Source organism: Camelus ferus, chromosome 3 (assembly GCF_009834535.1).
Source record: "Camelus ferus isolate YT-003-E chromosome 3, BCGSAC_Cfer_1.0, whole genome shotgun sequence".
NCBI classification, from domain to species: domain Eukaryota; kingdom Metazoa; phylum Chordata; class Mammalia; order Artiodactyla; family Camelidae; genus Camelus; species Camelus ferus.
Window position 1 is genome coordinate 55,792,261 of NC_045698.1, and position 13,746 is coordinate 55,806,006.

Here is a 13,746-nt window from a genome sequence, read left to right on the forward strand (position 1 = left end):
GCATCTCATACATTAATCTAATCAGTAACACCACAGATTTCTGGAATTGCTAACCTGGTGAACAAAACAAATTATACTTAGATCATATAAAAAGAGAAAGGAGCTAATAGATTTTGGGATAGTACTGTTGCTGATTTAACAGCACCATAGATACACTTTTTGTTATTGTTGTTGATGTTAAATTTGCAAAATACCAGAAAGTGGAAATTGCTTTGTGTTTACAATTTGAACTCAAATGTATCAGAACAAGGATGGAATACATGTCTTTTCTTGAAATAATGTATCTACAGAGTTTGACACACACAATAAAGTTGCTAGGATTCTACAACTCAGAAGAATCAAGAGATACTGCAGTAACACAAAATTGACTTTTAATGTTTGTTTACCAGTTCATTATATCTTACAGAAAATGAAAACATTTTTTTTTTGTAATACAGATTGGTTCTTCTCCTCAGATTTATACTCAGTAGGTATTAGATGCCCTTAAATACTGACTTCCTTTTAATCAGGTGGCTTAATATGGTTTTTCTATTTTTCATTTCTTTTGTTGTACATCATTGCTGCGCTGGCAGTAGTGAGCTATGATACAGATAACTTCTCAACAAAACTATGTCAGTTATCCATTGATCATTCCTGATGCATTCTGTGCTAGAAACTGATAGGTAATTCCCTTTTCATCCTTCCCTCCTTAGTGGTCAGCTACTCCATGAGACCACCATATTCTTTGGAGCACTGAAATCAAGAAACCCAGTATGGCTGCCAGCAACCAAATTGGAATCTCCTTTGAGTCTACTTCTAACTGCCAAAATAATAAGCGACTATATTATTGCATAAAATAAAACTTTTAACAGGTACCGGCCCCCTTGCTATGAGAGAAAGTTTAAATTTACAGATACCATATTTGACTAAAAAATACTGTGATAAAATATGGCAGCAGTCATTAAAAGATGGCTTCCAGTGTTAGTGTGACTTGCTTGTTTTCATTCCTATGCTGTCTTTTCTGTGAATCATTTCTTTTTGTTTAGGTTTGCAAATGTAGGTGTGTCAGTGAAATGTGCAGATAACCTTAGTCCCTTCAGGGGGTCAAGTGTTGATTATGGACAAAATGATCAAAATAAGATTTCCTAACCCAGACTCCCATCTCAACCCCCTGATGCTCTCGGTACCCAAGTCTGAGGAGCAATTTCTGAATTAGCCAGGGTTGTACCGGCTTTCTGTTAGGAATTGTATTAGGATAACCTTTCTTTTTCAGACATTCCCAGTGGGATATCTTGAGGAATGAAGTATGGAAATAGCTATTTGGTGAAAAATGGCAAAATAAGAACATTAAAAAGAAACCCTTATTCAAGGAGGAGTCCAAAAGAATATGGGAATTCTGATCCTTTGGGAGAAGTGAGAAGATAAAAATTCTGCTCAGCAGTATTCATTCTGTTAAGATATATTTTTACAAGCATGGAAAAATGGTGTGCAGTCAGTATAGATTTTAATCAGCTAACAGTCACTCCAGAGATTTTGATCAGCACCAATTCCTGTACTAGTAAGTATTCAAAAGTTAAGAAATGCTACTATGCTTAACATTATAAAGGTAAAGTTCTACAGCAATAACTGAAAATTATAGATCTGCTTCAATAGAAATTTGTTCCCACTTGCAGTTCCACTAAAATTCTTGTAACGTGGGTAATAATCATTCAAGTATGGGCTTCCTCCAATGAGCTACCCCCCATATTTGAGGTACTAGAGTCACTGTTTTGGAGATAGTATTCTTTAAATAATATATTCGTCTTATCCTAGACCATTTAGGTATTTTTAATTTAGAAGTTTGAGTTCTATTTGTATCAGCAGTGCTTGAGTTAAACCTAACAATCTCTTTGGATTTACGTTTTTGTACAATTCTCATGTCCAACCTGATGTAAAAATGTGCGTGCATACATTGTCATCTTTTAGTATTAAAGCATCTGAAAATTTCAGATATGCTTTTGATAAAAGAAATGATCTACTTTTATTTACAATATTCTGTCTAGGTAATGTATGGATATAGTTATGATTTCATGGACTTCCAGTTGTTCTATACCTTCCACACACATAACTCTACATTTATAGAGTAAATTTATTAGAATTATTACAGAGCTTTGAATGCAACAACAATCAATTCAGGAAAAAGATTTATTTACTTATGTTCATGGTAGGAAAATCTACATAAAAACATTCATGAAAGCATACCGGCTATGTCATACTTGGATTATTATACTAAATCCCATTTATTAGAACTCATTGTGAAACAATGGGAAACTGTGAAATGTGATTTGAATACAAATATTGGTCCCTGTGGGGTCTCAACAGTCATAAAAATATAGGAAAACCGAGCCTTGTTTAAGTTTGGAGCTGCTAATGGGGAAAGTTGTTTTTCTGAAGCTGATCTTACCCTTTCATTTAAAGCCCTGAAGATTTTGGTGTAAACTCTTTGATGACAGCTTCAGCATTTCATTTAAGCATAGTGATGATCAGCAAGGAACATGACATCACTGACCAGATTTTCTATATGGACAAAGGTTTAAAACTACTTTGTTGACTTTTTTCTCCAAACACAGGCACCAGTTGGGCTTTCTAGAGTCTATACAAATAGTAATAACAAGAATTTGAAAAGTTGGGTTCTTATTTCTTGGTTAGGCAAATATAGTTGTTTATTCCTTTTATGATTTAAATTTTTTTCATGTAATGTATATAAGAAGGAAATATTAAATATTTTAAAGTTATTTTTATAGGACAATAACATTTCATAGGCTAACATAAAATCAAGCTGCTAAATTTTACAATTTTTCTGTCCAGCAGTTTATCTATATAACTGCCCTGAGTAGATGCTAAATGCTGCTTAGCAAATGGCCCTTAGAATTTAAATATAACTCAGTAAAGCTACTCAAAAGAAAACAATTTCTCTCAGGCATGTGTAATTTTAATTAGAAGAAGGTGGGAGTCTGGTTAAATATTATCTGCTCATTTTAGTGTCATATTTCATATAAATGGGATTATTAAGGGGTTTTAACTGTGCTTGTCATAACGCATTGGAGTCCATATGATTTTTTTTTTTTTTTTTGGTCAAAAAGGCAGGATTTTAAAGAGTAAAATACTCTGTCTGTTGGAGACTTGAAATACTAACTTTTAGAAAAATGAGATTGTTCCCTTGTGAAACTGAGTTTTGTGCAACCTCTCGGAATCTCAGTTCAGGTAAAGAAGCCTGTATTTCAAACCTGTTGCTCTAATCTGTTCATCGTAGTGCATTTCAAAATTGTACAAATGTGTAAAATTTGTGCTTGTGGCAGCTGCTGCTCTGAGTAGCTTTACTTTCCTTAATTTAATCCTAGCAATGGTCAAGCTATTGCATGCCCCGATCGTGAAAGGATACTTCGTTGGGATGACATAGCCTAAACAGTTTGGCTCTAAAGCCCCCTTATGTCGTGCTTCCCTTAAAATTATATTACTTTATAATATATATTGAATGATAGCTTTACAAAAACAAATTAATGAATTGATCTTTATGAAAATGACTCTTTACAGTAAGTAAAAAAGGGTTATCACAGTTTTGGTAACTTGCATGAGTTCATATTGGAAAAAAAAACCTTTCACATGTTCTTAATGACTAAACCCGCCGCGCTCGGGGGGCACGCTCAATTGTATGCTCTGAAGCAGTAGACACCGTACAGCTTATGCTTTTTGTCTGGGAAGCCCACGAAGCGCACGGCCGCCTCGGTGGGACTGCAGCGCCTTCTTGGCCTGGAGATGGGGTAGCGGACACTGCCGTCTGCCAACCAGCCTGCATCGCAGCGGTCGTATCCCAGGAGTTTCCAGGCAGCGAATATCTGGCCCACTTTGGCGATCTGAGCACCATCACTGAGACAGGCCTGCACCGCTTCGTCGTAGGTCAGCTTGGTGGGGTGGATCAGGTAGTAGAAGCGGCCTGCGGGGAGAGGGAGAGGGAGGGTTAGTGGCCCCGTCTGCAGGGGAGCTTGGGGGGATGCGTGGAGCCTCAGACGGAAGTGTTCTCAGTGAAGGGAGATGTAGGGCATTGTCTGTAAAGGTCTTGAAACATAGGATGGTCAATTAAATGTAGTGCCCCCTAGGTCGTGCGCCATTAAATTAGATTTTTTCCTGGCCCCTTAATATGTGTTCAGACGTGCCCTTTCAGAGCTGTAGAAAAGAAAAGGGGAAGGACAGATGCGGTTTCTGCTCACTAATGAGTGACTAACAGGGCCCTTCTGTGGCACTAGAGAAGACAGAATCCCATGTTGAAAGCAAGAGCTATTTAAATTCTAGCTGTAGCGAGACTGAACCCCAGCGCAAGTTTCTGGAGAGGCACAATTTGAATGTGAAAGGATCAAAAAACATTCCTGACAGAAAAGTCCATTTAAAAAAAATCAAAAGCCCTCAAGTCCTTTTCATTACAGGTATCAATAAGACATTATTCTTATTCAAAGACTACAGTATGAAAATGCAAAACATACAGGAAGTCACTTGCCATAAATTATACGGACTCAGAATGCGAACCCAGTCTTTCACTCACTAGCAGAGAGGATGGAGTTGTTTATTTTCCAGCTTCCCTCCGTGGGAGCCCTGACACCTAACCATTTCTTGATCTCACAAGAAAGAGCAAGTTAGTCTCAGCCAATACTGAATAGTGTTAATTACTGGGATTCCTTCAATTTGTATTAAACATGCAAAAAGTGTATAAAGTATGACATCAACTAACTAAAGTGATACCCACTGATTGAAGATCTTTTTCAGACTTTTAGTTTCAGGTAGAATAAAATCAGACTCTCTTGTCTGATTACACATTGTAATGTGACATCCCCCTGGCCTTTATTAAACATAGATTATTGAAGTCTAAATTAATGCTTGCCAATTCTTTCTAGACTAAGAGGATGTGATTTGGAGGAAGGATAGAGGCCACTGGAACATTAATAGAGGGTTAGTTGTATCATCTATGCCCGAGGCCAGGCAAACTACAGTGCACAAGTCAAATGAGGTTTTATTAGATGGAACACAGCCACACCCATCTGTTTAATATTGTTCATGGCTGTTTTTGTGTTGTAACCTACAGAGCTGCATCAAGTAGTTGCAACAGAGACCATATGGCCCACAAAGCCAAAAATATTTACTCTCTGACCCTTTATAGAAAGTGTTGATCCCTGATCCTCTGCTGTTTTCCCCAAAGCATCTTGCCAGGAACCTAATATATAAAATATCGGGGCCAGGGCTTGCCTCATGGGTTTGTGACCTGTATAGTTACACAGAGCCCCATGCTTGGTTTAATTCTCTACTGTTATCATCTTAAAATTCTTAAGTTTTGAACAGGGTGTCCACATTCGCATTTTGCACTGGGCCCCATGTGTTACGTCCCTGGTTCTAGATGGAGCAAGACAGGGTGGGGACTTGTGCCGAATTCAATGAATCCATCATCAACACTGATGCAGCCTGGATCTCTCACTTCTGTTCTTACCTCCAGCATTATTTCTACTTAATTTTCTTGCCAAGTTCTCTTTATCCTGAGCTTTCTCTTTATCAGAGAGATAAAGCTCTCTTTATCCTAAGCCTTGCTGATCATCTGTGAATAAATTGACAGTGTAATTTAGAGAAGAGGAGAGCATAACACAGAAGCCGCCCTTACGTCATGGAGAGATCTATGCCCGTGGAAGCACAGAGTGGCAGCAGCATCTTTGGCAGTAAGAAAAAAGACTCCATACAACATGACAGTTAAACTATTTCATCATAACAGTTGGATGCAATAAAAGCAAAGAATAATGGAAACATGTACTTATGCTTGACGTCTGTGAATTTTTAAAAATCAGGACATTAAAGAACTTTTTATATCTGAAGCGATACTTCAAAGCTTTTTCCTTTTTTTTTTAAGTAGATAAGATTAAAAGTTTAATGTATCAGAGTACGTATTAGTCTCTGGGATAGGAAACAAGGCAGTATGGTTAATATCTTACCATTGAAGTTGGATGTAAAACAGAAAACATCGTATCTGCTTTTATCTTTGTCCCAAAACCCGTAGTTCCTGACACCAGGCACTGTGTTCTGGCCTCCGCAGGGCTCTCTTGGTTTCGTGATGGGATACTGCACAGACCCATCACTGAGCCAGCCAGCGTTGCACCAGTCCAGCCCACTCCGCCAGGCATCGTACAGTTGGTCGAAGGAGGCAATTACAGCATCCTGGTCCAGACAAGCTTGCTGTGCCTCATGAAAATTGAGATTGTAGCGCCCGAGTCGTGGAAAATAAGGGAATACCACACCTGTCCAGAAAGGAAGGCAAGGAATCGTTAGTGGCACAAGAAGTAAGAACTATGAGCAAGTCCCACTTGACTTGGGAAAAAACATAGTAGAATCTCCATCAGAAGAAGGGGCAGTTTTTGTTCAACTTGCAATATTTTCTCCTGGTCCCATTTTGCTCCTAACAGCTTCTCAGCTCTGAGCGTCTCACAGTTAGCTGATTGGTCTGATAACTTGGTGATTTACCTCTTTTGCTAAGAGTTCAACTCAAGCCTCACAATTCTCCTTTCTTAAATGATTCATCTGAAGATTATAGTTTCCAGATAGCCCTCCCTGAGGATTTACCTTTTGTATATCTAACAAAAACCTAATAAAGCAGTCTTATTTCTTGTTAATAAGACAGTTTTGTATAGTGAGGCCCCTCCACAAGAAGCATCATGGCTCTCTTATCTGTTTCTACTTTTAGTATAGCTCTTTGCCTTACTTTTTTCTGCCTGTGAACAGTGTGACTAGAATAATGACTTTCTTTTTAAAATATTTGCATTACATTTTTCAGCTTCCATATTTATGTATTGCAAACTGAAACTAAGCTTTTAAAAACATTTTATTTTGCAAATGGAGAGGGGGGACTTTCAGAAGCTTGTCCTATACAAGGTAGGAACAAAATAGACATCCTCTGATTAAGTTAATGCCAAAGAATTAAATATTTTAGAGGACAAAAACCTTTAGGAAATGTAAACACTGTGACTTGGCACTTGGCTTTGCCTGGGAAGATGTACTGGCTTTCCAAAAGCATTTCTTTCTGTCAAATAATCATGGGAGGTGATTGAGCTATCTTACAACTTTCTGCACAATTTCATTAAAGGAGAAGGATTGCATGGTAAGAAAGCAAAGTGTTAGACTTTATGAAGGACCACTGTATCAAAATGGCTCTCCCATAGTTGCTAAGATAATTAATTTTGACTGGTTATTCAAAGCTTTGCCTTGAATTTTTTTAAAATAATTAGATGTAATTAATATTTTAGCATGTAGAATGTAAAAAACTGTCCAACTGACACAGTAATTTGGTGGATTATACCAAATGTGCTATTTTGTGAGTGCAGACCCTATTCAAGATGAATGCACAATTCACTGGTAGTGTAACCAGTACACAGGAAATGTTTTCTTTTATAACTTGTCCTGGAAGACCCTTCAAGAGGACATTTCAATAGCCTAAATCAAGTCGCGTCCACTGAAGGCCTCTGCAGGACACGTTTGTCCCTCCGGGGCAGTCCAGCTGGCACCATCCACTAGAGGCCGAGATCCAGGAAGGCTTCCTGATCTCATCTTGCCTCCTCAGGTTCTTGGCTGAGGGATCTGTAAGCTGAATTGGAGCCAGTGGAAGAAGGAAAAGCCCCTGTGGTTTGCCTTTGCCCCCTGCAGTGATGGGAGGATGGGGATGGGGGAAGCCCACTCCTTCTAAGAAGGGCTGTGCCCAGGCATTCAGAGAAGAGCAGAGTCTGCGCTGGAAGGAGCTGCTGTAGTTACCCTGCCCCTCACACCTGCTGTCCTCTTCCCTCAGCAATCCCAGGAATGCTGATTAAAAAGGAAAATATCTAATTTACCCAGTAGAGATTTCCTTGGCAGCTAGACCTTAAGTGAGAGAAAATATCAAAGTATCTAAACCTGAATTCAACCATTTAGGTGGAATTCCATTTTCCAAATGGCTTAAGATGGTAACAGTGGAGAATGTAGGATATTTTAACTTAATAATTTTAAAGACCTAGACAGTCTCCCAGTGCAAATTCACCAGACTGCATTTGGTAGACTCCCATAAGCACTCGGAAAATTTTTTCTTTAGTAATTTGTCCTTGATTAACCATTGAATTATGTTTGATTCAGTTCCAAATCCAGTGTAATATATTTTTGAGTTCCTTTTAAATTTAACATAATTTCAGGCAAAGTCAAAGTGAAATCCTATATTAAAATTTTACTATTTTTCAATTGTAAGAATAAATGGTCAACTTATTATTATAGTAACTCCAAGGATTTACTTAGCAGATTTTAATTAATGTTTGATGCTGCTAGAAAGAACACATTCCAAGTAAATTAAAGTCGACTTCTATGTCTTCACCAACATTTAAAAGTTTCACTGTATTGTACACATTTAGTGCACACATTTCAACAATCACATGTTTTGTACAAGTGAGGTCATTTCTGGAACTACATGTTTGTTAGTATTTTATTTATTTACTTATTTTACTTCCAGCTAGTTAAGATTTCAACAGCTAAGACTATAATTGCAGAAACCTTCTTGGCTTTATGGAAGAATGTGCAATTCCTACAGTTGAGTTATGGAGCAAATGGTGATTGCTTTCATCTGGCATCGCAAAAATAAGAAAAGTTTAATTTTCATTTGTGAGAAGGAAGGGTGTATGATTACTTTCCAAGTATGATAATTTTATACTTAGATATCAAAGTATGTAATCAGAAGCTCTTTACTTTTCCATGAAGGGCTGGTATGCATCACTACAAAGGGGATTAATAAGGATGATACAACACATGGAAAAGAATAATATCACATGATGTGAGTAGTTTAGTCAATTGAAATATGTTTTAAAAACACATTCTTTAAGATGGAATTGCACAGTTCCATTCATCCTAGTTGTTGGCAAATATCAACTTGTTGGACATATGAAAAGTTTTCATGCCATGGTACATGTAAAAAGTAAAGGAAATTTCAGTAACTCCGTAAAGTAAGTATTTTTGGTAATAAAAAGGTAAAGACCATGCAACACAATTTTACCTCCCTCAGTGCCTCTCAGAGTGCCTAGAAGCGCTATGTACACATCTGAAATTAGTTTTCCATTTCTGAAAGTTCTCAGACTATGGTTTTGTGGATTTGGCCCAATTTTCATCAATGGAAGTCCAATACAATGGAAGGTGGGAAGCACAAATACCACGTTTTTCATATCGTTATCTAAGTAGGTGTTGATTGCTCAGATGAATTCTGTAGCCCAGGCTAATTAAGCATGTCTAATGATACTCTCTGTGTTACATTCATATCAGGCTTGTCTCTTGCTGGGTGCTGTTTCTAGCAGTGTGAGTGGCTGGTAGTAATCAGAGGGCTTTACCCTATCCAGGATTCTATGTGAAAAAAATTGTATTTCCACAACTAATTCCCACTTACACATGGGTCAGTCTTTCAAAAGGACTTAGTTTTTTTTTTTTTAATCACTGTGATTTGAAAAATAGATCTTAAATCACAACTAAGATAAACACTTAACTCCATGATGGCACAGCCCTTGCCTGTCTTCGTCTCCACTGTATCCTCAGCATAGGAGAGTGAATGAACGAATGAGTGTTGCTGTAGAACATGTGAGGTCTTCCCTCATTGTGAGTCTCTATCTACCCTTCTAGCAAGTTTTATTTAGTTAGTCTCTATAATCAGACATTTTAATGCGGGAACACAGAGCCACAGTGGCTTTGAGTAAAGCATGTTTTAAAAAGTTTATTCCAGAGAAATTTTTGTTAGAAATTACACTTACCATAATTCTCTATGAAGAGACTAGCTTTTTAGAATTTTGAAGAAATTGTCTTTTTAGAATTTTGCCTGTAGAATGAACTTTTTTTTTTTTTTTGATTTATAATGAAACTGTTCTGCAGGTTTATCTTACAGGGAAAGAAACAAGGCGAAAAGATTAATGGGCAAGAGCAAATTACAGAGAAGCAGGAGACCTCTACATGTGTGGAACTATAGCTTTATTATTAACTGTCAGAGTTGTTACACTAGTAACTGGGTTTTTTAATTTTTATTAAAGGATTTTACTTACTTGACTTCCCAAATAAATTGTTTTTGTTCTTTTATTCATGGAAAATAAAATTTGATTTTTTAAAAATTGAAAGAAAAATCACAACTAAGAGCAAGGCATTGTGCTCAGCACTGTAGGATACCTTGAGTTTGGGGTGTGGCCTCTTCCTGCAAAGAGTCTATGACTTGATATATATATCATATATAAATCTGAATCCAAGATAGAATAAAATCTTTAAAATACAAACCATACAGTTTGGACATCTTGAAGAAGAAGGATTTTTTCCTAATTGGAAAAATTCTTTGAAGGACATAGCATCTAATCTGGTATTAAAGGGCCAATATGATTAAAGACATTGTACAATTACAGTTGGAAAGGCAGCTTAATCATGACATTTAAAATGATATGCTTCCCTGGTCTTATTTATGCATCTTAGAAGATCAACAAGAAGCTGGAGTGCAGCTTGCTTGCCCGATTGGTAGATGGTCACATGTAAGGATGTAATTGCAAAGGTCAGAACCTGGAATAAAAGCTAATAAATGGTGACCACAAAGTATCTCTTGCTTCATGTGGTTTACCATAGCCTTCACCTCTTATGTATGTAATTGCTGCACCTGGAACATCTACCCCAGACTATGTGGAAATTGTCAAGTTCCTCACAATGTCCATCCTCAGGTTGGCAACCAAGGTTCCTCAGATTTTATTCTGTAATAGTACTGTGGCTATCTTAAAAATTTTTTTGTAACTTTATTTTAAAATATTACTTCTTGGGGAAGGGTATAGCTCAGTGACAGAGTGCATGCTTAGCATGCATGAGGTCCTGGTTCAATCCCCAGTACAGTACCTCCATTTAAAATAAATAAATAAATATACCTTATTACCTCCCCCCCAAAATAAAACACGATTTTTTACCTCATATTGAAGTATATATAGATAACATGATGTCCTGAGTTTTTCTTGAAAATTACAGTGGGAGTAGGAGTAAATAAAGCAAAATAAAATGAGATTGGCTATATCATGACATTTTTTGAAGCTGGGTGATGCTTTTGGGGAATCATTATACTAATCTTTGTACTTTTTGAAATGTTTGAAATTGGTTATAGTAAAAAGGTAAAAATTTTTTATCATACCCTATTGCCAAGCTGAGCCTTAAACCAGTCAAGCTGGATGCTGTCTGTGGCATCTGTGATTCACGTTTTGGCCTTGGAAGAGTTTCTCCCTCATACCTGTGGTGTCCTCTTTCCTGCTTTGTCGTGCTCTTTACCCTTTGAAAGAACCAGGTTCACCTTTCATGACCAAAATCAATTATCTCTTCTTTTGGCGTGCTTTCCACAGCCCCTCCACTGCATGCACACTTTTTTGTATTTGAAAATATAAACCCAATGTATCAGTCACCGATAAACTATTTACTGAGTATCAACTTTGTTTTTGGCACTTGACTGCCTTCAAGTAGATCCTGTTTAGCAGATGAAGTCAGATGAGTGTGCAAATATTTACAAAACAAAAGGTGAATAGAGCTATAATGGAAATCTGTATATAGTGCTCTTGAAAACATTAAAACTGGGGGGAGGTGGGGTGCTCAGGGTAGAGCTGATATTTAATCTTATTCTTGAAGGATTATATTTTCTTCAGTTGTTCAGAAATGGATTCATGTATATAATGTAAAATGTGAAAATGTCAGTTATTTCAGGACAGATCCTCTGGTTAATGACTATTTCCACCCCTTCCACAGTACACAAGAGAGATGGAAAAACACCCTCTGCAGTGAGGGAAATTTAACAGCTGCCATAGGCACATTTAATGCAGTATGGCCAAAGGACAGTTCCTAGGTCATCTCCCAAGTAACTTTGGGGCCCTTAAGAATCCTTAGAAAACAGAAGAACTGAAGCTGCCAAACATCGCTGCCTTTCTGCGACCTCCATCCCCCCCACCCCGCAACAGAAATGTTCTCTTTCCTGCATCCTCCCCAGATCCTAGCAGACAAAAGCATAGGCTTCATCAGTGCCCTTGGTATCCAATTCCAGCTCTACTCTACCCCTTACTCCTAGCCGTGTTACCTTAGACAGGGAGCTTTCTCTAAGTCTCATCTGTCAAGGGAGGATTACTGAAAGTGAGCAAAATAAATAGTGCATTTGATTAGAGCAATTTGTTTGTACCTAGTTAGTTTACCAAATTCTACCTTATTTTAAAGTTTTTACTTTTGAAAGTCTCTTAGAATCTTTAATAGACTGTAAGATTGCTGAATAAAAGGAACCAAGAGTTGGAATTTTTTTGTGTCTCGTGGCACCAAAACAGCACTTGTAAAGAATATTTATCAATTACATTGGTTTCTTGGACATATTGACTTAAGTCACATGCATATGTATTATGTGGTAGAGAAGTGTTCCAAAAGAATGGAAAACATGGAGATTTGGGAGAGTGCAAGGCCTAGGCAGGAAAAATCCCTCCTCTTACAGTTCCCTCAGCATCTCTAATTGTACCTTAAAGGACATCTCCTTTGACCCTCCAGTGTATTGTCCTCTTAACACGTGCTGAATCTTCTTTTCAAACAAAGGGAGAGCAGGGTTCATGCTCAAAGCCATACTTGAAGCAGGTATTCAGTTATAATTTAGAAATATCTTGTGTTCATTATATTTATTTTTATGGTTTCCTTCTATTTCTGGCAAGTTATACTGGTTTCTATTTATTTAAAATTTATTTTAAAATAAATGTAGGGAGATAATAAATATGGCATGTAAATTACTTAAGGTTATGAAGTACTGTGGTATATAAACATAGACTTTTAGAAGAAAACATAACTTAGCAGATAATATAGTTCATTCATAGATGAGGACGCCAAAGTACAATAAGGATAAGTAACTTGCTCTGGTTTCAAAACTTACTCTGGCAAAGTTGGGACTAATGTAAGCATCTTGTTAGTACTAGTTCAAGGCTCTGTCCTTTGCCTGATGGCCTGATGCCCCTTTGATAAAATAAACTGACCTGCAGTTAATATTTGATGATTGTCTTCTCTAAGCCAACTGCTTCTTTCATCCTGAATAATACCAATGTTCATGGATATTAAAGTGAATCAATAAAAACTGAAAGGACAAGGTGGCATGCAATCAGGAGCCAAGAACTACAACCAAGAGCGACAAGAGAAGGTCACGGAAATGCACTTTACAACACTGTGCAAGGTATCAGATACGTATAATAAACGTGCATACATGTGATGGTACTCTGTGGGATTCAGAAGGTCAGATCTTCAGGTATGTGATAGTGGATCAAACATATATTTTTCCAAAAGCCACAAATCTGCGCTGGAATGTGAAAGGAGTTTCTAGCAAACACACACTGATAGTTTACGCACATAAGGAAGAAAAGCATTTTGTCAATGCAGCCAAAATGCACCCTTCAGTGTAAAGAAACACTGAAATTTGTGAATATAAGATATAAAATATCTTGAGATACATGGGGAACTAAGGAGAAGAGTTTTCCTGCTAGCAAGGCATAGAGGTGGGTGTTGGGCAGAGAGGAGACAGGATGGCACAGCTATGTTTTATTGTTTAGCTGTATACGTTTTGGTCTTTGAACCTACTGAATATATTACATATTTAAGAAAATTCCCCCTGAAATGAACATTTGGTACTCAATGTCTAAGAGACTCTGGACTATTAAAAAAATTACTTCTCCATAAGAATATTTAAATAAA

At 37.3% G+C, this 13,746-nt stretch overlaps 1 protein-coding gene across 4 annotated transcripts in view; it reads right to left on the reverse strand.

Annotated features, from left to right (window-relative positions):
• Window positions 1-349: 349 nt before the first annotated feature.
• The window catches only part of HAPLN1 (hyaluronan and proteoglycan link protein 1), a 72,494-nt gene continuing 59,097 nt past the window's right edge, over window positions 350-13,746 (reverse strand). For all 4 annotated transcript variants that reach the window (XM_006178643.3, XM_032475513.1, XM_032475506.1 and 1 more), the window contains 2 exons: window positions 5,985-6,287; window positions 350-3,952 (listed from right to left, as the gene is read on the reverse strand). In XM_006178643.3, coding sequence (XP_006178705.1) covers window positions 3,663-3,952; window positions 5,985-6,287 — 593 coding nt within the window. In that variant the 3' untranslated portion in view covers window positions 350-3,662. The remainder of the gene's footprint in view (window positions 3,953-5,984; window positions 6,288-13,746) is intronic.